The 25,969-nt window shown below is 45.0% G+C and overlaps 1 protein-coding gene across 6 annotated transcripts in view; it reads left to right on the top strand.

The window, feature by feature from the left end:
* LOC119843404 (limbic system associated membrane protein) overlaps positions 1-25,969 on the top strand; it is a 1,338,056-nt gene that overhangs the window by 1,163,266 nt on the left and 148,821 nt on the right. For all 6 annotated transcript variants that reach the window (XM_043512189.1, XM_043512203.1, XM_038372675.2 and 3 more), the window contains one exon: positions 10,041-10,166. In XM_043512189.1, coding sequence (XP_043368124.1) covers positions 10,041-10,166 — 126 coding nt within the window. The remainder of the gene's footprint in view (positions 1-10,040; positions 10,167-25,969) is intronic.

Genomic DNA, 25,969 nt, shown 5'->3' with positions numbered 1-25,969 from the left:
TTTGTTCTTGTGTCCACATTGGTGCTGAGCTGAAATAATTCCTCTCCCTCTCCTGTATTTATCCCTCTGATATATTTATAGAGAGCAATCATATCTCCCCTCAACCTTCTTTTAGTTAGGCTAAACAAGCCAAGCTCCTTAAGTCTCCTTTCATAAGACAAGTTTTCCATTCCTCGGATCATCCTAGTAGCCCTTCTCTGTACCTGCTCCAGTTTGAATTCATCCTTTTTAAACATGGGAGACCAGAACTGCACACAGTATTCTAGGTGAGGTCTCACCAGTGCCTTGTATAACGGTACTAAAACCTCCTTATCCCTACTGGAAATGCCTCTCCTGATGCATCCCAAAACCGCATTAGCTTTTTTCACAGCCATATCACATTGGCAGCTCATAGTCATCCTATGATCAACCAATACTCCAAGGTCCTTCTCCTCTTCCGTTACTTCTAATTGATGCGTCCCCAACTTATAACTAAAATTCTTGTTATTAATCCCTAAATGCATAACCTTACACTTCTCACTATTAAATTTCATCCTATTACTATTACTCCAGTTTACAAGGTCATCCAGATCCTCCTGTATAATATCCCGATCCTTCTCCGAATTGGCAATACCTCCCAGCTTTAGTTGGGCTAGGAGGTGAAAATAGAGACCCTCTTGCTTCACCCCACCCCACAGAAGTTTTCAGGCTGGTTTGAGATTATGACTTTTTCTTCTTTTGAGTCTCCCTCCCAATCAGGAAACAAAATAATTTCACTTCAAAGGGACTCTCTGAAGAAATGTCTAGTTGATTGTTCTATGGATGTGGACATAAATGAATTACATAGAAATGAACTGCAGAGTTCCAGATCTGGATCCTAACTTTTCAGTGGCTTGAGGATGTTAATATTGAAGGGGGATTGTTTGGGCCTCTCTCTCTGTTAGTAAGAAGATTTGGCCACACATCCTCATGCAGACAAATAGGCCAATCACCTGTCTATAGCCCATGAGATGGAGCCTCACTTTGGACAAGGGAGTGTGGCTTCTCAGCAATTTGTTCTTTTAAGTCTGTTGGTTCTTTGAAATGCCACACCATTCCGCAAAACAGCTTAGTTATACATATGCTTAAGTCCCCACATCCTGTTAGTCACTATAGCATTATCAACTGCAGGACAGTCATAAATCCCCCTTAAACCATCTATTGAATTTTCACAATGATAACTTTTGCTCTGGCAGCGTGCAGATGCTTCTGCAGAGACTTTTACTTGGATACAGGGGATCGAAGCTGACACAGGATTGATCAAGATGACAAAATGGAGCTAATTGTCATGCTATTTAAATCACACTGCAATACATTTTGAAAAGTCTTTGGTTTCTAGCAGGTTGAAAAAGCTTCAGTTTGCTTGGAATAGTTTGGTGAAGCAAACAGAGGCATTAGTGAAACAAAACCAAACACACGAAAGAACAGACGGTGATTGAGAGGTTAGGGACCATTTTTTTTAGTCTACATAATTTAACAAAACCCTGGTGAAGTAATTACACTGTTCTGCCCTCTCGCCCTGATGCAGCCTCTGTCTGTGGGTCTTTTAAGTCAGAAGTTGTTGCATGAAGTAGCCTATGCAGAACAATATCATTTGTTCTACATTTTGTATCTTCAAAGTGTATCAGAAATATTTGCATGCATCACCCCCAAGGGCTGGATTTTACTTTGTAACCCTCAGCTTGTTACCCACCTGGACTTGAGCAGCATCAAGCTGTTTCTTCAAAAAGAAAAGGAGTACTTGTGGCATCTTTATTTGTTAGTCTCTAAGGTGCCACAAGTACTCCTTTTCTTTTTGCGGATACAGACTAACACAGCTGCTACTCTGAAACCTGTCAAGCTGTTTCTTGTTACCAGTGTAAAAAGTTGTGATTAGCCTGCTGCATGCAGGTGAGGGATATTAGCTGTTGGGCTGAATTTACTAGCATGCCCAGCCTCTTCAAGCCCTCTCTCCTCAAACAGGCTTTAACTCTACAGTGGCTAATGAGGCCAATTCGTTGCCCCAGGAAAGGACTCCAAATTGTGGCCGGCAAGGTGGCAGCTCCAAAATGCTCAAAGGTGTGTGTAGTGACCAGCGTCCCCCCTGCCTCAGGGCTGATTACTTTCTTTGTATTTGTTGTAAAATGCTGTTAATTAGGAGCCAGGGAGGAAGAAATTAGAACTCTCAAGGTCTAATTGGGAAGCACTTGGGGCTGTAAACTTCTTGGATTTTGGAGAAGGGCTTTAATGTTTTTCTGTTTGCTCCTGTGGAGTAGTGGGTAGGAGTTCTCTTTTCCCTATCCCCAGGCAATGAAGAAGAGGCAGGTAATCAGGAAGAGGAAGGTAAATAAGGAAGAATACATGTGTGGGGTAGGATAAAGGTGATGAGTTCTTATCTATCTTTTCTCCCTATAAACCTTGCCTAAGGTACCCACCAGGGCTGTTTTGAAAGCTCTTCTTGAGGCCAATGAATAGAGCATAAAGCTTGCAGACTGTTGACTTCTCTTCCCATTTCTTTCACCAACTCCCTTTTTGCATTGGGCAAGTTACTTCCCCTTCTTGTACTTCAGCTTCCCCATCAGTAGAGTGGGGATAATGATACTCTTTTCAAAGAGTTCTGAGACCTGTGGATGAACTATGAGTGCTACATATTATCATTATTTCATAGAGCTGGGAACAGTCCACTCAGGTCGTAGGGACATAAGCAGTGGAAAGTAAGGAGAACAAGTCTCCTTGAGCTGCTAATTTTGAGGAGTGGGTAATCATATGGACTAGGTTGTGCTTAACCAGCCAAAGAAGGAGGTATCTTGGAGATGGCTGACTCACAGGGAAGAGTCACTATAATTTTTAGAACAAACTGTCTGCGGGCTTGTCTGGGTGGGAACACTTAGGAAAGTTAAGGCAAATCAACTAAAGGTGTGAAGACAATGTGCATATGTTAAAATGTATGAAATGCCTCCTCCCTCCCAGTAGCGGGTTTACAATGGCACTAGTGGTGCTGGTCCCACATGCAGAAGGGGCCCCAGCACCACTTGGCCTCTTCACCTCCTCCCCTGAGGCCTCTCTGCCCCCTCCATCTGTGTGAGTGGTGGCGGGGCCTCGGGGCAGAGTGCAGGTGGAGCGGGGGCTTGGGCCACAGTCTGGGCACCAGCAACCACAAAAGATTAATCCAGCCTGCTCCCTCTAGAGGATGCTCCCAATCAGGAGAATGGTGACCTTAACTCATTGTATTCTAGGATTAAGCCCATGTAGATGTCGCCTGAGTTAAATTCTATTGTTGGGCAGTGACACCCCTGACACATTCTGGGACCTGTTTCTCCATTTTCTGGCATATTATGTAATCCGTTACATCTGTTAAAAGATGCACAGAATGTGGTCCCTTGAGCCTTAACCCAGCACTGGGCCAGTTTCCTCCTTAGGGCATCTAAGGGTCTAGCACCATCGCTGGCTGATGTAGCTGTTTTGCCTGGAATAACAGGTTGCCCTCTCCCACACTTTTCCCAGGATGTATCAAGGAGGGCTGCAGAGCTCTGGAGGGCTTTGGTTTAAAGGACACACATTTCAGCAACAGATGTTCTGAGTGTTTGTGGTTTCCCTGCTGCCCCCCCCCATCCCTTTTGTTACAAGTAACTGTAGCTGGTGCTTGGGAGATGCAGTAATATTTTGTGTGGAAACAAATTACTTGCTTTCATCCTGAGTGTAACAGTGATTGCACTGGGGGAGTTCAGTCTGTTTCTTCTTTTTTGTTATTTAAATTTCAGTGGGTTGTAGTTGTCATGAAAATGAGGGATTGTCGGCAATTAACTAGATGGTGCAGTGCAAGCAGGTTCTGTGCAAGCATCTCCTAGACAGCTCTGCCATTGCTCCTCACCTGCAGCTCCCACCTCTTCACTATTCCAGTTCTGGGCCCCACACAGCTCTGCCAGTGCCCCACATTCCTGACCTACAGCACTTCCTGCTATTCCAGTCCTGGGATTCTCCTGAGCAGACTTCCACTCATGCCTAATTGTGTGTGTGGTGTTTCTAATTGTTTCTCCATTGGTGCCAAGCTGAAACGTTGACTTGGTATCACAAGAACCCCACAGAGTATGAACCCGAGAGAAAAGGCTATGCACTCGCATACTCTTTCTTCTGAGTTAATTATTTAAAAACATCCAGAATCTGTTGTTGGCATGTGTTATAGTTTTAGCTATACAACAGTGTTTCAATGTACAATACAGAACTTTATGGTGACCCCTTTTGCCTTATGTGGTATTCTGCTTGCTCATTACCACTGCACTGGGTGCAAAGTGGCGGTGACATGAGCTGATTATCCTGAAAGGAAGGCAGGAGTCCTCCCCTGCCATTACTGGAAAAGTAGACTTGCCCCATAGCCACGACCATCTCCATCTCTCTGTTAGTCTAATTGCTGCAATTGCCTCCTCTTGGAAACCCCACAGAGGCTGAGTCTGGGAACCTGGCAGTGCAATCCCCCTGAGCTAGAGAGAGTCCGTGAGCAGTCTCTGTCACCCCACGAGGGACTCTCTGAAAGGTGGCTATGAAAGAAGCCTCTCCTCTTTCCCTAAGGCTCCCCAAAAAGCTGAGTCTAGAAATAGCGCACTCTCTGCCAGGGGTGCCCCACAGTCTGGTGGCCATGACAGCGTTAGTAGCTTCCAAGTTACCCAAATGTAATTCATTGTTGTGCCCGCTCCTTGGTGGCCCTGACATACCATATGTGTGAGAATCACTGTTTGATGGCTTGTGAAGGGAGGCTTAGTCTCCCAAGGTCCTTTGGTCTAAGCTGTTTTCTCAGCATCCCTACTTCCAGTACCCCTGTTACTGAAGAAACACAACACAACCCACATGTGAAAAAAATAAGGTCAAAACATCTCATTTTAAGACTGTCCTAAAAAGCTGTGAACAAAGAAGTGATGAGCACCAAGAGAGAATGTTACAAAGGAAGCCGTGGCTGGTAGTGACACCTTTAGTAATTTTAACATGCTGGCTTGACACCCACAAAATTAAAAGCTTCCAACTTCTATTTATGTAATACCAGCCTGTCCACTAGCACCCAACAGCTTTTAGCACTAGACAGCTTTGGATTCTGAACATGTGAAACTAAACCACGTTTTTAAACTCCATACTTGCTGTGAAATTTTGTTTTCCCCTAGCCTTTCCCCTAGGCTGAGATGGCATCTGGAAGGAACTAGCCATTAAATTCCCAGCTGGCTTTGAGCATCGGATGTTCCTTTTTTCTCATATGAGAAGTGGCAGGCCAGATGTGACCATCTGGTCACCTTTTCTCCCTCCCAGGCATTGAGGTTGCCTGGTGAATCAGACCTATTTTATTTCCTGGGTTTATTTGAGGAATAAAACTCAGGAAACTGAGATGATTGACAGCTCTGGCAAAAACGAGGCAGCACAAAGCATATTTCCTCATTGCAGCTCTATTGTTGAATGTCAATATTGGCTTTTAATACCCCCTGTGATTCCACTCTGGCTTCCCTTGCACAGCTTTGCCAATGCATCAGCGCTGTCCTGCTACCTCATCCGTTGTTCCCATCTTGGGTGAGTCCAGAGCACATTTTCACTTGTCTTATGTGTGGCTCTTTCCTGATGGGGCAGGATGGGCACCAAAAACATACGGCATATATGTAATTTTTAATTCCCACTCCTGCTAAAGGTTGTCTTATTACCTCTCTGGCGGGCTGTCTGAGACGTTCTTCTAGCCCCCAGAATTCTGTCCACCCACTTTTCCTCTTTACTCTTCATGTTCTGAAAGGCCTCACATCATGTCGAGCAATCTTTTCAGGAGAGGGAGGCTGTGCCCAGATCCCTCTGAAGTCCATTATCTGTCTTGAGCCATCCAGAGTGGTCACTGCAAAGTATTGCATTTGGCCCCTTCCCCACTCCAGGACCAAGTACACCGAACTCGGGGCACTTGAGGAAGGAGTTATAAGGAAGGGATGTTGGTAAACTAAGAACAGCCAGACTGGGTCAGACCAATGGTCGATCTAGCCCAATATCTTGTCTGCTGACAGTGGCCAATACCAGGTGCATCACAGAGAATGAACAGAACAGGCAATCATTGAGTGATCATCCTATCGTCCTCTCCCAGCTTCTGGCAAACAGAGGCTAGGGACACTCGGAGCATGATGTAATGTCGCTGCCCATCCTGGCTGATAGCCATTGATGAACCAATCCTCCATGAATTTGTCTAGTTCTTTTTTGAACCTGTTATAGTTTTGGTCTCCACAGCTGCCTCTGGCAATGAGTTCCACAGGTTGGCTGTGCGTTGTGTAAAGAAGTACTTCCTTTTGTTTGTTTTAAACCAGCTGCCTATTAATTTCATTTGGTGACCCCCTAGTTCTTGTGTTATGTGAAGGAGTCAATAACATTTCTTTATTCACTTTCTCCACACCAGTCAAGATTTTATAGACCTGGATCATATCCACCCCCCATTTTCCAACCTGAAAAGTCTGTCTTTTTAATCTCTCCTCATATGGAAGCTGGTCCATACCTCTAATATTTTTTGTTGCCATTTTCTGAACCTTTTCCAATTACAATGTATCTTTTTTGAGATTGGGCGACCAGAACTGCACACAGTATTCAAAGTGTGGGAGTATCATGGATTTATATAGAGGCATTATGATATTTTCTTTCTTATTATCTATTCCTTTCCTAAAATTCTGTTGGTTTTCTTGACTGCTGTTGCACATTGATTGGATGTTTTCAGAGAGCTATTCATGACTCCAAGATCCTTCTGCAGTGGTAACAGCTAATTTAGACCCTATCATTTTGTATTGTGACAAAGTTCCTCCTCTACCTTGGTGGGTCTTGCACTTATTGGCGGATTTGCTCACCTTGGAGCATCACAGCAGCCCTCAGTTTGGCCATTTTCATGAACCCACAGTCCAGGTCAGCTCCTCCTGTGTCTGACCAGGAATTGGGAGGTTTGGAGAGAACCCGGGCCCGCCCTCTACTCTGGGTTCTATCCCAGGGCCCTGTGGAATGCAGCTGTTTAGAGTACGTCCTGGAACAGCTGTGCCACAGCTACAACTCCCTGGGCTACTTCCCCATGGCCTCCTCCCAACACCTTCTTTATCCTCCCATAGGACCTTCCTCCTGGTGTCTGATGATGCTTGTTTTCCTCAGTCTACCAACAGTCCGCGTTCTCACTCTCAGCTCCTAGTGCCTCTTACTCCCAGCTCCTCTCTCTCTCACACACACACTCACACACACACACCACAAACTGAAGTGAGCTCCTTTTTAAAACCCAGGTGCCTTGATTAGCCTATCTTAATTGATTCTAGCAGCTTCTTGATTGGCTGCAGGTGTTCTAATCAGCCTGTCAGTCTTAATTATCTCCAGAAGGTTCCAGATTGTTCTGGAACCTTCCCTGTTACCTTACCCAGGGAAAAGGGACCTACTTAACCTGGGGCTAATATGTCTGCCTTCTGTCACTCTCCTGTAGCCATCTGGCCTGACCCTGTCACAGTATGTACAGTTGGGATTATGTTTTCCAATGTGCATTACTTTGCATTTATCAACACTGGGCAACAAAATGGCAGATGAAATTCAGTCACTCAGCCAAGCTCTCCTGGGAGTTGTACACATAGCAAACGTGTGCAGAAGGGAGTCCTCTGTGCTCTCTTTTCACTTTTCATCTTGACTCTGAAACACTGGCCACGAAGTTGGGGCCTAGAGAGAGAAGACAGTGCTAATTCTGGACAATCATGGATGTTAAGGACATTCCTAAGAATGTGGTGGAACAGGTGGGCAGCCTTTCTTCCTCCCAGTCAATTTGTGTGGGCATCTCTGCCTCCAAAGGGCCATCAACCAACTTGGCCGGTGGAATGGAGCATTGGTCTGTTTACTCTGTGGTAAACAAAGCAGAAAATGATCTTGTTTCATTCCCCATACACATTCTAAAGCTGAGAATGAGAGGGGTGGGGAGAAGAACAGTCTTTTTACTGAGCTCCCCTGCATCCCCTGAGCTTGAAGCATGGATGTGAGACATTAATGTGAGAAAGGAGAATGGAACAATCTGTCCTGCCTCAGGGGAAGACTTAGTGGCCTAACCTTCAGGTACTTGGAGTCACAAGTTCAAATCCTAGTGAAGTCAGCTCAACCCTTGGAATTCCCACAATAGACCAAATGTTACCTTTATGGAGGATTTTAAGGATCCTCAAAGGAAAGTCTTGTCCACTCTTCTGGATATTAAAGATCCCATGGTACTTTTTGCGAGACAAGGGTTTATTCCAGTGTCCTTAGCCAACATTTCTTTTCTCCTTATCCCCACAGTGTGATGCATTGCCCTATGTTCTGGCTGCTGCCCTTCATTCCAGATTGGGTGAATATTCGTTGTGAAGCCTATTAGGAAATTTCTGGATGAAACATGCTACAGAAATATTATCACCAGCTGCAACACTCCACAACAGAGTTTGCTTTAGATAGTTAAGAACTGGAGGAGCTAGTTAGTTGTATTGGGTTAAAATCTGGCCACTTAGATCACAAATGAAACAAGTATGGCAAGTTGCAAGCTCAACCTATGGTGAGCAATTGTTTACATTGCCAACAAAACAGTGCCGTGTTCAGCAGGATACCTTTGTCTGTGCTCAGGAGATGTAATAATGGCTAATACATAGTCTTGGCCTGTGCCCAGTGTGAGTTAGGAAGTTTGCACACTGCCTCTAGGCTGACTCTGCAGAAGCCAGCTAGATGGGCAATCAGAACTGTAGAAGGACCCAGCTGGGCTGTTTTGAATGTGGAAATGAGATTGAAGTACAGTGACAGTTGTGGCACCTACTTATACTTTAGTGCTTCCCCAGTTCAGTCATGCAAGTTGCTTGCAAGTTCTGTGAGTACCCAACCCTTACCAAACATAAAGCAACAGCAGCATGATAATAGCCTGTGATCAGAATGTTAGGCACTTGCACTGCACTGCAACACAATGTGTTTGCCATAGGCAGATATTTGGAGCAGTGATATCCCCGGGGAATCATTCTTATAGCTGAGTAGTCAGAAAGCAGCTAACAGGAGGGTGAATTATTAAACATTCCTCTCCCCAGTCATCCTCCCTTGGTTTTTTGCTGGTTACTCTTCCAATTCTATATCCCCCTTCCATCCTCCTAGTGTGTAAAAGTTGTGCTCATTTGGCACACTTGCTGAATGCCACATCCACGCAACTTATGCTGCTTTATGGCTTGCATCTGCTGTTTAACTCCCCAACAACACTATTTACATCACCACTGAATTTATCCCCTTGGCATTCAAGGAATTGTGTAAGGCAGTAGCCTTAGTTAATGCAAACTGCTTCTTAAGGGCATTCAGCCCAGCTGACTTCCCTCTGGCCTTGCCTATATCTCCATTCCACTTCCCCCTTTCTCTTCCTTGCTCCTTTCTCTCTGCCCAACCCTCCCTGCACAACCATTCCCTGTATCCTTCCATGTCATTGCTTACCCCTGGACCTCTCTCCCGTGCTCCAAGTGGCCAACCCTTCTTTCCTTCAAATCCTTTCTTTAAACACACCAACTCCAGGAAGCCCCCAAGTGATCACACACCTTCTGTAAGTGAGAAATGCTAGCATGCACGTAGCAAGAAAACATTAAAAGGCCAGTGAGCCAGAGACTCTTCTTCATGAGCAATTTCCTGCCTTACAGTAACTCCCTAATAAATATCCGTAAACTTACTGAGCACAATTCTGCTTCAGCATCAGTGGAGACCTCACCTCCAGTAAGCAACTAATTTTTTTTGTCAGGACCTCAAAGTGATCACTCAGGTCGGGCCTCTGCTGTCAGGTAGAAACATCCTCTGGATCATCTAGAGGATTTTGTGCCTGAATTGTTTTGCATCTCTATTTAGACTGCAAGCTTCTTGAGGCCAAGACTATAACTTTCTCTGTGTTTTCAGCTGTGGTGGAGCTTAACAAATAGTAGTAGTAGTAGTAGTAGTAGTAATTAGTGCTATCTGTGAGCGGGTTCAATGGCTGACTCTGGGTGTGTCAGGCTCTTGGGACCTCAGAACTCTGGGTAATCTGCTCCATCATTCTTTTGTCTTCACAGTTCCACCAAAGATCTCCAATATCTCCTCGGATGTTACTGTGAATGAGGGCAGCAACGTGACCCTGGTGTGCATGGCAAATGGACGCCCCGAGCCTGTCATCACCTGGAGACACCTCACCCCGACAGGTAAGTCACACTGCATAGCTCTTATGCATACACTGTGCTGGTGACCAGAGGAGGTTTCAATAGTGAGTCTGGCAGCTACAAAGAGCGATAAGTTCATGTGATGAGCAATGCCAAGGAACCCTTTAAATACATGCAGGGGTATTTTGTTCATTAAGCTGTACAGGACATAATAGTTTGTCTCAGGGAACTTTTTAAATGGTGTCCATTAGGAGCTGTATATGCTTGACCCTCTGCTTGCATATTAGCTGTTCTCTTCATGTAGCTGCTGTAATTTCTAGTACCAGCAAGGCACACTGCAGGAGCAAAGGGACCACATCCACTAATCGCAGGGTGGGATGGGGAAGATCTTACCCATCTAATAATATGTCCAGTAGGACCCTTTGAAAACCACCAAATTGGCTTCCAATCCTTTTGCATCAAAGAGGAGGCATGTGGTGACATGAGTCGTCATATGCTACTTTCAGCTTTGTAGACAGCAGCTCTGCACCCCATTAAAGAGTAAGATGGCGGAAAGGAGGACCCAGTAAGGCACAGAGCAAGGAAGAAATCGGCCAGCTCTGCTCCATTATTAATTACTCCTTTGCTATTGCAGCAATTGGCAGCCTTGGAGAGCAAACATTCCTGTCATTAGCCCCACTGACCCCCATGGGGAAGACAGCTAGGGAAGCAGGGAGTCTCCTGATAAATCTTGAAGGGATGAATAATCAGAGGGAAGAGAACAAGACACATGTGCCTCTTCTTCATCCCTCCCAATGCTTTTATTTGAGGGGAGATGTTTTCCTCCCCTGCTCTCATGTATAGCTAGCTCCTGGTTCTATTCAAGTCAATGGGGAAAACTCCCATGGGAGCAGGATCAGGATCAGGCCTTGAATATGGGATTTACAACAAGGTATTGTAATGTTCGTTTACTGAGGAAGGCTCCAGGCTGCCAGAGCAGAAACTTTCTGCAAGTGCAAGAGATGGGGAACCTAATAATCATCCTAGTCAGCAACCAGAGAGAGAGAGACTCAAAGAAGGAGGAGAAAGAGAGAGAGAGAGAGAGAGAGAGAGAGAACTCGATAGAATTAGAGATGGGACTCAATCCGAATGCTGTATCCAGCACACCCCTTCTCCCCACTCCATATTTGAGGGGGAGTTTAGATTCTACTACACATTTCCTGTTTTGCCCCCATGGGCCAAATCAAAATACTCCCACTCTAAACAGCTTTGGGACATCTGAAATCCAGACCTTTATTTTGTGGTTTTGGCCCATCTCTAGCAGAAATGGAAGGAGAGAGGGAGGTGGGAACAGAGATCGGGAGAGAGAGTGATTTCTTTGTTGTTCCATCAAGTGCCTGGTTCTTCTCTTTTGTTATTGGCAATATTGAGTGTGCATGTGCCACTGAGGTGTAGGAAAATGACCTATTTTTTTCTTTAATTAAGTTGTGTATTTACAATCCGCTTACTCCCCAGGGGCAGTTTTGCTATAAGATGCATTATTCTTATTATTTCTCCGTGCTGTATCAGAATTTCAGTCCTCGCCTCTAATTCTTTCTCTTCATATTCAAGTGGGAGACATTTCCTTGTCATGCGCCAAGCGTTTTTTAGCATAGTTTCAGCTAATACGTGGATATTAGGTTCCATGAAGATTTAATACAAGAGTCCCAGATTTGAGAGAGACCACCTATGTCAGTGTTCAGATCCTACAGTAATAGGCATTTTTGATAACTAGAGACTGTAGATCAGAGGTGGGCAAACTACGGCCCGTGGGCCCGTCCTGCCCAGCCCCTGAGCTCCTGGCCAGGGAGGCTAGTCTCCAGCCCCTCCCCCACAGCCTCGGCGCACCATGCCGCCAGCACTCTGGGCTGCCGCTCCTGCTGGGCAGCACAGGCGGTGGGGCTGCGAGCTCCTGCCTCTCTGAGCAGCATGGTAAGGGGGGGAGGGTTGGATAAGGTACAGAGGGTCCTGTGGGGCAGACAGGGAGCAGAGGGCAGTTGGATAGGCATGGGAGTCCAGGGGCCTGTCTGGGGGTGGGGTTGTGGATGGGGTTGGGGCAGTCGGGGGACAGGGAGCAGTTGGATGGTGGATGGGGTTGTGGTCCCAGGGGGCAGTTAGGGGCGGAGGTGTGGATAGGGATCAGGGGGTCCCGGGGGCAGTCAGGGGACAGGGAGCAGGGGGTGGTTGGATGGGGTGGAGGTTCTGGGCTAGGCAGTCGGGACAGGGAACAGGGGATATTGTATAGGCGTGGGAATCCCAAGGGGCCTGTCAGGGTGTGGATACGGGTCGAGGCAGTCAGAGGACAGGGAGCAGGGGGGTTGGATGGGTCGGGCGTTCTGAGGGGGAGCAGTCGGGGGACGGAAAGTGGGAGGGGGCAGGGGCCAGGCTGTTTGAGGAGGCACAGCCTTCCCTACCCAGCCCTCCATACAGTTTTGCAACATCAATGTGACTCTCAGGCCAAAAAGTTTGCCCACCCCTGCTGTAGATGGATGGTTGCTATATGCATGTGGTCGATTGCAGAGCCATACAATAAATTGCACATGGCATGCCCCTTTATCTGCCTCACCTGTACTTTTCCCACTGATTGATCCACATCAGGATTACTTCTAATATTCCAAGCCAATTTTGGGGCTTTCAAAGAGTGGACATTAAAACAACACCAAGACTAGCCAGGAAAAGGTCCCCCCCTCCCTTTTTTTTTTTTTAACAAATGTGGAATTGCATCATTCTGAGATGCAGGAGGGGCAGTCCATGTTGCCTGGACTCTCATCCAGGCCCTCATCACCTGTCTCAACTGTACAACTTCTTCCTCTGCAGCCTAGACCAATCACACCTTGCCCCACCTATATCCATTCAGAGCACAACTGCAGAGACTGTCTCATTGCTTGTCACCTCACCCCTCTCTTGGTGTCCCTCTACTGGCTCCCACTTCTCAACCACTTTAAACACAGTGTTTTTCGTCACCTTTGAGATCATTCATGATCTATCCCCCTCCTACTGATTCTCTTATGTGCTATCCAGATGTTGATCCCTGCCTCCATTCTCCCAAAGGTGCCAGTATTCATGGCCTATTTGTTAAATTTTATAGCGTGCAGCTTCATGCTTTTTCCCATGCTTTCCCCTCTGCATGGAAGAAGATACCTGTAAACCATCTGCAAAGCCACCTCCATTGCCCTCCTTCAAATCCCTCCTTTAAACCTTTCCTCTGCCATAATGCCTACAAAACACCTCAGCAATGATTGGTCTGCTGAAACCACTGCCTGTCACATTGACCAGTATTGTCTCCTTGGGTGTGTGGGGCTTTGTGTGTGATCTCCTATTAATAGCCATCTGTTGTCTCATGTCTTCTAGTTAGATTATAATTTCTTCAGGGTGGGGGTTCATCTTTAATTTGTATGTTTTGTACAGCACCTAGCACAATAGGGCCCTGTTTGTATTGAGGAACCTAGGCTTCAATGCAAACAAAATTTATCATTAATGTAATTAATTGACAATCCTAAATCTATTCCATACCTATCCCACTTAGAAATATGTGGCTTGCCCCACCAGAAAGGATCTGGGAATCTCTCATTTCCAAGAGTATAATGCATTTGGTCCTAAAATCACCATAATATTAAATATCAAAAAGCTACCTTAGATAACTTTAAGTGGTTTCCAAAATGGTTTAGGATACATATGTTTCTGTTCCTCTGAGCCTTGTATAATTGGACCTATGAAAAAACTGTTGTGACATTGCACTCCATAATGTTTTATGGAAATATGCTTATGAGTGTGAATATAAGGTAACTGGAATATGCTTTATGCAAAAGGTCTCTTGTAAGGTATCATTACAAAGCTTATAATCCTATCTGTATGAATGTATCATTCTTGTATCTGAAAATAGGAATATGAAGTATAACTCTGAGGTCCTATTGTAATTATGCAAAGTGTGGGCCATTAATGGTGGCTTAAGATCTTGATGGCTCCTATTGACTAGGACAATTGGTTGTGAATGGGTTTATTTACCTGCAAGTCTCCCTGTGTACTCACATGGGTAATGAAGAATGAGGTCTTACAGTGACATGTGACCATGTCACACGCCCACCCCTCCTGCCTTGTGCTATAGCTATAAAAGGGGGTGCAGCAGGACGAAGGGGGTCTCAGTCATGAGAAAGGCCCTGCTTTTCACCTAAGATGGCTGCTGGAACTAACAAGGACTGTACCAGGGAAAGAACTGGGCCCAGACTAGGAAAGAGTCTAGTCTGTGAAAGAAGCTTATTGGAACATCTGAGGGTGAGATTTACCTGTCAACAGTTTCTTAATGTATTAGGCTTAGACTTGTGTGTTTTGTTTTGTTGTTCTTGGTAACTTACTTTGTTCTGTCCATTATTACTTGAAACCACTTAAATACTACTTGTTTATACTTAATAAAATCACTTTTGTTTATTTTTGAACCCAGAGTAAGTGATTAATACCTGGGGGAGCAAACAGCTGTGCATATCTATCAGTGTTATAAAGGGCGGACAATTTATGAATTTACCCTGTATAAGCTTTATACAGAGTAAAACAGATTTATTTGGGGTTTGGATCCCATTGGGATCTGGGTCCTGGAGACAGGTGACCTGCTGAGCAGTTTTTGGTTAAAGTCTGCAGCTTTGGGGGCATGGACCAGACCTGGGTCTGTGTTGCAGCAGGCTAGCATGTCTGGCTCAACAAGGCAGGGTCTGGAGTCCCAAGCTGGCATGGAAAACAGGTTCAGAGATAAATTCAGCATGTTGGGTGACAGTCCCAAGGGGGTCTCTGTGACTGAACCACATCACAACCTTTATCAACCCTGGATGACCATCCCAGGTTTCTTTCTATAACCAAGACTGTGAGGTACATCAGGGGCCTGTCAAGAAACCTGGCATGGCTTTGGACGCTAGGTGGGAGATGCAGGGTGGGACCCTGCTGGGCCTGCAGGAGTGTGGGATACTGAGGCTGGGGTAGGGGTTTGATGCAGTGATGGTGGCTGAATGGTGGCCTTGCTGCTGGTTTCTGAGGGTTCTGAGGTGAGCTTCTGGGTGGGTGGTTAGTGGAGTGGGGAGTCTCCCTTCTTCCCTCCTCCCCATCCACACAGTGTTCAACTCTTAGGTGGTAAAAGGGCTGCTTCTAGGACGATTCCACAGCACTTTGGAATGATGCTGTTCCTCTCCTGCAGGAGTGCACTATGCAGGAAGTGAGACCTAGAAACAGCCTCTGGGCAGACCAGGGGTGAAGCCCAGGCAGTAGGGGGCAAGAGAACCAGTTGCTGCTTTCTTCCTTGCCTGGGTTCCCCCAGGGCCCTATCAATGGTGCTGGGATTACTGCTTTCTCAGATGGTTGGAGGTGACCCACTGGTTGAAAAGTCCTGATCTATTTTTCACATGTTCGTGGCTGCATCACCAGGCTGCCTGATGCATATCAGCATGCAGGTCTCCTGGTGACAGAAATGTTAGTATTAGCACATACAGAAATCTCAAAAAAATAATCTAAATTAGTTTTCCTAGGAACCAAAGTGTCATAATTTTAGGATATTGTATCTCACAACATGCCAGACCTAGAAATCTGTTTTGGATAATCACTGGAAAGGCAGCTCTGCAATGGGGTAATGCTACTGTTTCTAGTAATGGCAAGTCAATCCTTAATACTGTCCCTGGGTATAACCCACTCAGACCACTGGAGCTTTCATTCTCTCCTTTCACTTTATCCACATTTCTCTGGAGGGTTCTCTTTTATTTTTTCTTTCTAAACAGGGGCTATTTGAGACCTATAGGCTTGGAATGTTAGACGCAGTTCTAGCAGAGAAGATAGATTAGTGGGCCAATTGAAATGAGCACTGTAGAATGTGGCTGGATGGTGTAACACATGATTGCAGAGCAAAAGGAATTCATTCCCTGGTTATGACGTCTACATATGAGGACTAATGGACAGAGAGAGAGATTTAAAAAAATCTCAGGGAACAGAATTACCTTTTGTTTTGTACACTAACTGAAAGGTGTGGCTGGCTTATTTCTCTCTGCTTTCTTTCATTCAGTTTATCCATTGCACACGTTTTGGCTAGTCATCTGAGTTAGTACTGGAAGAATGGAATTATTTCTTGCCAGCTGGAAAGTGGAAGAGAAGAATGTAAGTGACAGGAAAAGATGGACCACTGCTCATGCAGTGGAATAAAGGGATGCTTCTCATGATGCTTGGATTCCATGGGGATGGACTCTCTCGAACTACCATGCACAGAAAGATAGATGGGTACATGCAGGAAGTAAAATTCTTGATTAAAAACATTTTATTTTTTGCCTTCCCTTCCTTTCCCATCCTTGGTGTGGAGAAAAATCAGACATTTTTCTCACATCAGCTACAAGTTTCCAAGCCCAGAAGCTGTCTGTAGGAAGCTCCTTTTCCTCCCCCATGAGATTGCTAAATTGTGACTTGCTGTTGCCTGTATCATTTGAAGCAAGGGAAAAAGAATCCTTTAATAATTCAGATGGCAAATATCAATGCAAATCAGCTTTAATTCTTGGTGGTACTCTGGTAATGAAAACTGAAATGTCATTCCTTGGGATGTCATCAGCTCCCAATTCATTCTTCATTGCTGTCAGGGTGGCACAGAGATGGATTTTGAATGAGTAGTTTGTGACCCAGGAACCTCTGAATGCCAACTGGCAGAAAGCATTTGGGGGATGCCTAAGGTTTTACAGGGATCCCCTGGGTCGGGTATGCACACAATAGTTCACCAAAGGGTGGCATGTAAAGTTTATACTAAGAGCCAGTAGCCTTCTGTTCAACATAATTGTGAAATATATGTAAGGATGATATTTGAGATGTTATGCATCTACACTAGAAATTGTTTCTAAAGCCTTGAAATAAAAGCAGGTCACCAAGAGGTGACATGCATCAAACAACACGTTTCTTTCAGGTAGGGAGTAACAAACGCTTATCTTCCTATCTGGCCATTTCGATATGGCACAGTGTATCCCTACTTGCATACTGAGCCACAGGCTAACCAAGAGACTGCAAAATCTACAAGAAAGGTGTGTGTATATAGGAAAAAACAAACAGAAGGAATCCTGTTTGAATAAAGACAGTGGATTGTTGGGATATATCTGGGAGTGCAGAGGTATCTGCTGGATCTTTCACTGAGGAGGCAAGCTGGCAGTGTGATTTGTCTCATGAGTGGAAAATCACAGCCAAGCCTGGCTGGAAAATGCTGGAAGGACTTTGGGTGAGCGTTGCTTTATAAGACATGAAGGTATCTAGTAAAGCAAGTCTAGGTTCTAGAATGCATGTTTTATGAATATATTTTATATGTAACTATTTGTTAACAATACTACTACTTGCTGTCACTCAAATCTCTGTACTTTGTTAAATAAATGTATACTTGTTTTCACTATAAACATATCTAAGTGCTGAGAGACAAAGTGAGTGAAGCAATATATTTTATTGGACCATTAACTTCTGTTAATGAGAGAGACAAACTTTTGAAGTGGAGGTCTGGGAAAGGTACTCAGTGTCACAGCTAAATGCAAGGTGGAACAGATTGTTTAGCATAAGCTGTTAGCACATATTCTAAGGTACCATTCAAAGTAGAGTGGCCTGTTCACGCCTCTACAGTCCTAGGACAAAAAGAGGGGGTTAGTGGGTAACAGATTGTTGTAATAAGCCATATATCCAGTGTCTCTGTTCATTCCATGAATTTTACTGTCTAGCGGAGTAATGAATTTAGGCTCCCAGGCTTGTCTTTTTAAGCTGTTGTGTAGGTTTCCTTTGAGGATGAGGACTGAGGGGTCAGCTATAGAGCGATCACTTTGAACAGTGTTCACCCACAGGTGCTTGGGTGTTTTTTTGTCTTTTTATCATTTTCCTGTGAAAGTTCATTTGAGAGCATGGTGATTAGCTGGTTCAGCCACCTAGTAGTTGTTGGGGCATTTAGTGCACTGGATGAAGTAGACGTGTAGGATCCATAGATCCTGAAAGCTGTGTTGTGGGAAATGTCTAAGTGGTGAGAGTTAAACAGAGTAGTGATTTGAGGTGAAACTGGTAAGATGGGTGGTTCTGGTTCTTTGGAATAGCGTATCTGTGGAACAGTTTCTAGATGCTCAAGGAAGACCCTCAGAGAACTCAGAGGTTGGAGTGTGTCCATTGCTCACCTGTAGAGAGACAGAAGGGTCTGCAAGGCCTAGAGGGGAGTGTTTGTGTTGGCCGTGGCCACTGGAGTTGAGGGGCTGAGCCAGGGCAGGCACAGCCAAGGTCTTCTCATGCTAACGGCATATGCTAGCGTGGGGCCTCAGAATCCTGGGTACCGCAGAAAGTGTCACATAGATGGAGAGAAAGTAACCACAGTTCCTCAGCAGAACCATTTTCCTTTTTATTCTTCAGGCTAGTGGATTGTAAAGCCAAAGTATCCTTGCTATCCAGTTATGGAGAGTCTAACAGTCATTGTCTATCAGTTGGAACTAATGGAGTTATTCCTTTAACTTGGATGGCAAAACTTCCACCTGGAAATTTTTGGGACCTAGGTTCTAATTCCATTACCACGTTCCTCTTCCCTACCATTTTATTGATATCTCTTGCCTGGGGGTTTTAAGCCTGCTCTACAGTAGATCACCTGGCTTCTTGGCTTGTGAAGTTAACCCATGGTAATGTGATGGGAACCACCTGAATTGGACTTGGCAGGAAATTGTGCTTCAGTTATCTAGAGTGGGATATAGAGTGGATACAGTTATCAATTGTCACTGCAGGAAATCTTTCACTGTGGATATCCTGGCTCTCTCATCACCACAAGGGGCAAAGTACCAGCTGCTTTTCCCTGTGACACAGTTTGGGGAGATTAATGTGGGTTATGCTGCATGTTGTCATGCCATTGACATTTTTTTTAAAAAGTACGCCTCTTTTCTCATGATATGCAAACCCATCTAATACCTATTATCTTGCCACTACCCAGGCATGGCCAGTAATGCCAACGCCTTCCTTGTACCATCTGACACACTGCCATTCAGATGTGGTAAGAAGAGGCTATAAGGCCTCTATCAGACAGCACACCCAGCCTTGGTCAGTGACGCTAGATTACAGTCTATCCTCTCTGAAGCAGCTCCGCTCAGATCATGCCCTGTGACCCAATCTCTCTGTGTATGGTCAAGAAAAGAACCCAGTAACTTAGTTACTGGCAGAATGCAAGTGGCACCTTTGTTTGAGAACACACTGATTGTACTGTGTATGTTTTTGTATTTGGGTTTGTTCAGGCTAATGAATCGCTCCTTCCTCCCTCTCCCTACCCATTCCACTCCACCTGCTGAGCTGTTTAATGCCACTCTGATCCCCAGTCTCAGGGACTTTAAAAACTGAACACGAAAAAGCTTTCTTATTACTATCTAGAGATATGCAATCTAAATTCTCCCTCCATCTTATTCAAATGTATATTAGATGCTTCGTTGATTTAAGAACATTTTCTTGGTGATATTGAGGACAGTAAAGTGTTTGTACTAGAACTATTTACCATTTTAATAAGTGATTTTACCCCTAGAAAGTAGGCCTAAGAATCACTTTAGTCTGAATCTGTTTAATGTCAGTATGGAGGCAGGCTAGCTGAAATGGTTCAACTAATCCTTCCACTGCTATCCCACAATGCATCAGTTGCCTTCTGAACTCTCCCAGAGTGTACTGCTTTTTGCTGCTGTGGCTGGAACTGTGGTAGAGGTATGTATAGGGCACTGCAACTTCATATGGTTTTAAACAGCACTGGTATGGCAATGGGGCAAAGCAGCATTTATCCTTAAACCCGTTCAGCATGAAAGACTTCTGCCAAATTAGTTCCATTGCAAACAGCTCAATTCTGCGGGTATGTCTACACTTCAGAGCCTATGATGACATAGCTATGTCTCCAAGCTACGCCGGCATAGCTGCCTAGGCAGAATGCAGCCAACACCAACAGAAGAGGTTTTCCTGTCAGTGTAGGAATACCACCTCCTCAAACACCGATAACTATGTCAACACAAGCCCTCTTCTGTCAGTATAACCGTATCTATGTGGGGGGTTTTGTTGGCATAGCTATGTCCATCAGGGGTATGGGTTTTTTTCACACCTCTTACTAATGTAGCTATGCCTATGTAACTTTTAAGTATAGACCAAGCCTAAAATGTAGTCAGAGTGTATGATCTCCTGCCTAGTTCTGCATTAAATCTCCAAGTATCTTCATTCTCTGTCCACCCTTCATGACTACTATGTAGATTGGTGATAAGACTCTGAAAAGAACACCACAACTCCTCTCAGATCTCTCTGACCACAGGCTGTATCTAAAATCAGGCAATATGGCTCAAAACAGGAGCTAAGATACTCTGGTGATGTGTGGTATAAGAAGCTGAATAGAACAGAATAGAAGCAATATTATTGCAAAACCCCATTCCATTTAGTGGGAGAAACAAAGAGGAATGAGAAGGCCTATTAAACATACTGGACTGATTCTCTCCACACAGGGAACGAGCAAATCTCATTGAATCTTAAAGCAGTCACACTCATGTTTTGAGAGGGTAGGAAGTAGCTCTATGTCCCAGCACTATATGTAATAGCAAAGGAGTATTATATGATACTCTTCCTTTAACATGTAAATAGACTGTGGAACTCCACAAGAAATCACTATCACAAGAAATCACTCAAGCCAAGAACTTATCAGGATTCACAAAGAGACTGGACACTTCTATGGATAATAAGACTATCCAGAGTTATAATTTATAATAAAAGTATTGGAAGGGATATTCAGCTTCATGCTTCAGTGCTTAACTGTTGGAGATCAGGATAATTCCTAATGTGGAAGGCATAGTATCCAACATCCCAGCTGTTCCGGATATGTGAAGTGTGTACAGTTCCCTTTTTAGCACAACTCCCAATAGCAAGGAACCAGGAAGTTCTGGGAAGGAGCAAGATTGAAGGTGGCTGCCTGGCCCATGTAGGGGTCTCTCAAGCACTTGTCTAGTGTTTTCCCCCGATTGTTGTTCTTTATATCTAAAGACCCATCAACATGCTTGGTGCTGCACATGACACTCAAAGGAAAAACCAGGGCCTGCCACAAGAAGATAACCAGCAAACCCCTAGCATGGGCCATCAAAAGCCATAAATACTAGGTGACAGTGAGTGAAAAGAGGATTTTCTTGTTATCTAAATCCATTTGGATTTAGTCTCTGTCTCTGCTGCATTCTCAAAACCCCAGGAGCAAAATATTGAGGAGGAAACTTATTGTACATACATCTGGGGTTTTGTTTCTTTTTGTTGCTGCACCAGCTCCTCCAGTTCTCTACTCCACCTCCCTTCCTTGCCTTTGCACAAACAGGGAGTGTAGAACTTAAACGTATTGGACTGACCCCCAATTTTTAGGAGGCTTGGGGGAAGATTGATCATTTTAACCCTCATTTTTGTTCTACTTTCCCCTCAACTAGAACTTTTGCCAGGATTATGGCCTCTTCTTCACAGAGATTTCCCCAACACCCCCCCCCCATGCCTTCTGCAGTCACTATTGGTTTGTTTTTAAGATTCTTGTGAAATTTCTTCGGCCTGTCTTCATTTTTCGCAACAGTGTAAAAATGGACACCAGCTCACAGAGAGGCTGGGATGCAAGCCAAAGTCTGAAATGTTCCAAGGCTTCTCAGAAGCCATCAAAAGCTGTCAGCCTCTTTATTCTCTTCCTGGTGTCCCAACCTCTATCCCCTTTTTTCACTTATAAGAATTCTCTCCTTTTCGTGCATGTCCTGGGAGCAGCAAAATAGCATCACCCTTTCTCCTCTGTGTTAAACTAGATGCTGAAACCTTGCTTTCTCCACACAGACACAGAAGAGAACTTTGATTTCTTCCATCCATGCCCAGACACACACGTGCTGCTCATAGATCACTCGTGTTGTAACCATGCCCCATCCGGTCCCACTGCCTGGACTGGTGTTCCAGCGCAAACACTTTCTGATGAAGAAATATTTATCTTCTTAGCAGCTTTGATTTCTCTCTTCTGCCTCGATGGCAGAGAGGAGTGGGGCTTTCTTGGCGGTGCAAGTCTTCCGGCTGTTGGGGTAACATAGGAAATAGGTCACATTCTTCTCTGCTTCAACTCTATCCCAGGGAGTGAGTTACAGCCAGGGTGAGTTTGCCCATCAGTTTCTGGTTAATCATTTGCCATTCAATATCGCCAATAATTTTGCTTGCCTTTGCTGGGGAGCTGTGGTGTCTTTACTTAGTGGTCTGTCCATTCTCTGCTGACCTGTGTGAGGGTCCTTTTATGTGAGACTTAAAAATTAAGCTGCTCTGCACATGTTTGAAAAGGACCATGGAATATTTAATAGGAGTAGTGTTTCCCCTAGGTTCTCTGGTCATAATGTCCCACCTTTAGCACAGTTGTGCAGTCTGCTGCCCTCTACCCCCAGAGGTGGCTGCAGTCCAGTGGTAATGTGACTATTTTGTAGAGCAGTTTGGGATGAAAAGGCTATAGAACTGTAGGCTGATACTGAACATCACTTGAGCTTTTTCTATTCACTAGTTTATGAAGATCCCAGAACATCCAAGCAGAGGATGAAAGAGCGAGAGAGAGAGATCAAAATCTTTCATAATCATCAAAGACAGGGAAAGGAAATACCACACAACAGCTTAGTGGGATCCCAGCGACAGCTTAATGCACCGCACCTGACCACATTCTCCTCAGTTCCCACCCTCACACACCTATTGGCATCAGTGGATTTGAATTGGGATAACTAAGAGGACAATTGCCTGTCACCATGCCTCACATTGCCTCACTCTGTATGGTAAGCTAGAGAGGCCTGTCTGGTTTTCATTTGCCTGCCCCTGTGCAGGCTCCTGCATGCCAAATGGGACTCCTCCCCAAACAACTGTTGGCGGCAATCCCCTTGTGGATCTCACCCCAGAGGATGAAAACTGCTGAGTTATAGAGTGTGATCAGTTCATCTATAGTGAGTTGCCTGGGGATGATATAACCAGGGAGAATACACTGGCTAGGTGAATGTAATTTGTCTCCCTCCAGTGACCACAGCCTCAGCAACTATAACAGTCTGCTATGTACTCACAGTAAAAGGAGCTACTCCTTTAACTCTGTGGGAGTGACTGTGTTTTTAGGTCCTGAGTTCAGTCTTCTCAGTACCTGGATGTTACAGTCCCCACTGGTTACGGCATGTTTATGGCCTGAGCTCATTATTCGGGTTTTAAAACACTCTCTTGTTCTTGCGACTCCTGAGATGCAAAGAGGTGATGGGTGCATTAAGGAGAGAGAATTCATGACCCTCCATGTTTAACATTTTCAGCGTAAGCACATTTCAGAGTTCTCCCTTAAAAAGAAAATGGAAAGGTTGCATTTTTTCTATAGCTAATATATACATTCTTTTCCTTGCAGCGAGTAGGCTGCTCCCTCTCTCATTGCAGCAGGGAGGGGAAAATGAGCCTCAATAATAAGAAGGAAAAGTTAGGAGTTTCTCCAGGCACTTTCTAAAAGGAAGATTTCCCCTCCACCATTTTGCTGCTTAGGGCCTGATCACCTCTCTCTGCACTGAAGCAGGAGCTGGTTCTTTCCACAGCTTCCTCCTACATGGGTCCCAGTGAAGGGCTGATGACAGCTCTGTCCTGGACCGTGTGCTGCAGCAAACACTCTCTTGAAGCTGCAGTGTTAGTTTCATACACAGCCCTAAAGCCTCACTGCCTTATATTTCTCACATGCAATAAGATGGACTCTCTCGCTTCTCTTCCCCCATGTTTCCTCCTTCCTCCCTGCCTTGCACCAACCCCAGTCATGAAGCTGCTTGGCAATATGCCTGCTGGCTCCAGTAATAGCTGGAAAATATGCTAGCAGGAGACTGTTTGTCAAACACATACCAGCTTCAGAAATAATTGAGCTGGACTCAGTAGTCTCTAAGGGCAAGGAAGAAGGCTGGATGGATTTATGCTCTTGTATTGCAGGGAGGAAAATCAGAATGTTTTCTATCACACACAAGCTCCCCATCCTATGTGTTTCCCCCATCACCTTCCCAACCGGACCTCTATGTAATGTATGGTGTGGCAGTATCCACATATCACAATAACTGTAGTCTGGCATGCTATAACAATGAGGCCTAACGCTTATTCAGTATGTTCATTCACCCAGGAAGTGTGATCCCTATGGTAGGACATCAGGAGACCTGGGTTTTATGTCTGTTTCAGCTACTGACTCTCTGTGTGACCCTTGAGCAAGTGCATTCCCCTGCCTCCGTTTCCCTCTCTGTAAAATAGTGATAATGCTGCAAGACCCACCATTAGAAAAGGCTCTGAAGTTTATGGATGAAAAGACATACAAGCATGCTAATCAGTAATACATGGTGCTCTCCACCTTTATATCACTGTGCAAGCAGGAACTGATTGAAGTATGAGCTGGTGACAAACACTTTGTTGCTCTGTGATCACAGGAGGCTAGTAAGTTGGCACACAGCTGTCACCGGGGGGATGGTGTGTGGGTGGGCATGCACTGGGAAAGGAAATGAAGGAAGCAGAACTTGAAAGATGTTCTTCTAAAAGGCGGACAGGCGCAGAGTAAAAAAGATGAGCTGTAAGAGCTGGAAAACCTGAGGCTGCTCAGGATGGTGACTTGTAGAGACTTCAGCTGCCAGTCAGCCTCCCACAAAAAGGAGCTTTTCTCCAAGCTCCAAACACAGGCCTGGTGGAAATGGGTGTAGTCCTGTGTTTGGACCCCACTACAGTAGGGCTGAATTTGGCACAGGGTTGCTGTCTGTCCCCTCATTTTCTCCACCCCCCCCACCTTTGCAACGGGTTTGGTTTGAATCTTTAATCATAACTCATGGAACAACCTCCCCCTTCCTGTCTGGTGAGAGTGAACAGCCTGGGGTTTGGAAATCTGTTTCTTTAAATGCTGCATCTTTAAAATGTGTTGTTTGGTTTTTTTTCTCTTTTGTTTTCCCTCCAGCACCAGGAAAATATAAAGGGGAAAATTAGCACTGTAGTGTTCTCTGTATTATTTCATTCACTGAGTGGAACAGATCACTCCCTCTGAACTCCCAGTCAGTGCCCCCCTCAACTTCACTGCGTCACGGGAGCAAACTGTGCAGCAGCAGGAATTGTGGGGAGCTTATTCAGTATGTTTATTCACCCAGGAAGTGTGATCCATTTGGTAGGGCATTGGGAGACTCACTGCAGATCAGCTGTGAGGAGCAGGGACCACTGACTGGTGTGGCCTTTGTGCTTCGCCCCAGGGTGAATGAGGCATGAAATACTAAATTTAGATTGACTCTTGGGCCCATGTATTCAAAGACGTTAACATGACCCTGAAGCTGCCCAATATTAAACAGTGTTAAACAAGGTTTGGTATCCGGAGATCTCAGCCTGCTTATTACCATGGCAAACACATCATTAAAGATTTCTTAAACCTTTTATTACAGAAAAGGACAAAGCAGCTAAAGCATTTGAAGAATAAAGCAAGGCTTTCATTGTAACAGTGTCTCTTGTTTCCTTTCCCTTTAGCCGTAGAGAGCCTTTAGAAGGAAACCCCCTCATGTTTGGCAATCTTCTAGATGGTATTAAAGGTGGTGGTAGCCACCCTTTTTTGGGGAAAGAAAAGAGGCTAGTTGAGATGGGCTGTGGGAGTTATTGTTCAAGTCTGATCCCATTCCCCAACAGACAGGACAAATACACACATGAAAGGAGAGAAAACGGGACCGATTAGAAAATGAAACTTCTCTCTGATGTTGACTCTCACTTGAATCCTCACTGCAGGTAAAATACAGGCATGCCACTCTGAGATCTGGCAATTTGTACCAGCATTGGGCTCTGTTTGGGGCATTGCTTTTAGTTGCCTCTTTCTGGTC

The sequence above is a fragment of the Dermochelys coriacea genome, chromosome 1, assembly GCF_009764565.3.
Source record: "Dermochelys coriacea isolate rDerCor1 chromosome 1, rDerCor1.pri.v4, whole genome shotgun sequence".
NCBI classification, from domain to species: domain Eukaryota; kingdom Metazoa; phylum Chordata; order Testudines; family Dermochelyidae; genus Dermochelys; species Dermochelys coriacea.
The sequence above is the reverse complement of the archived record's forward strand: the minus strand, read 5'-3'. Positions and strand labels throughout refer to the sequence as shown.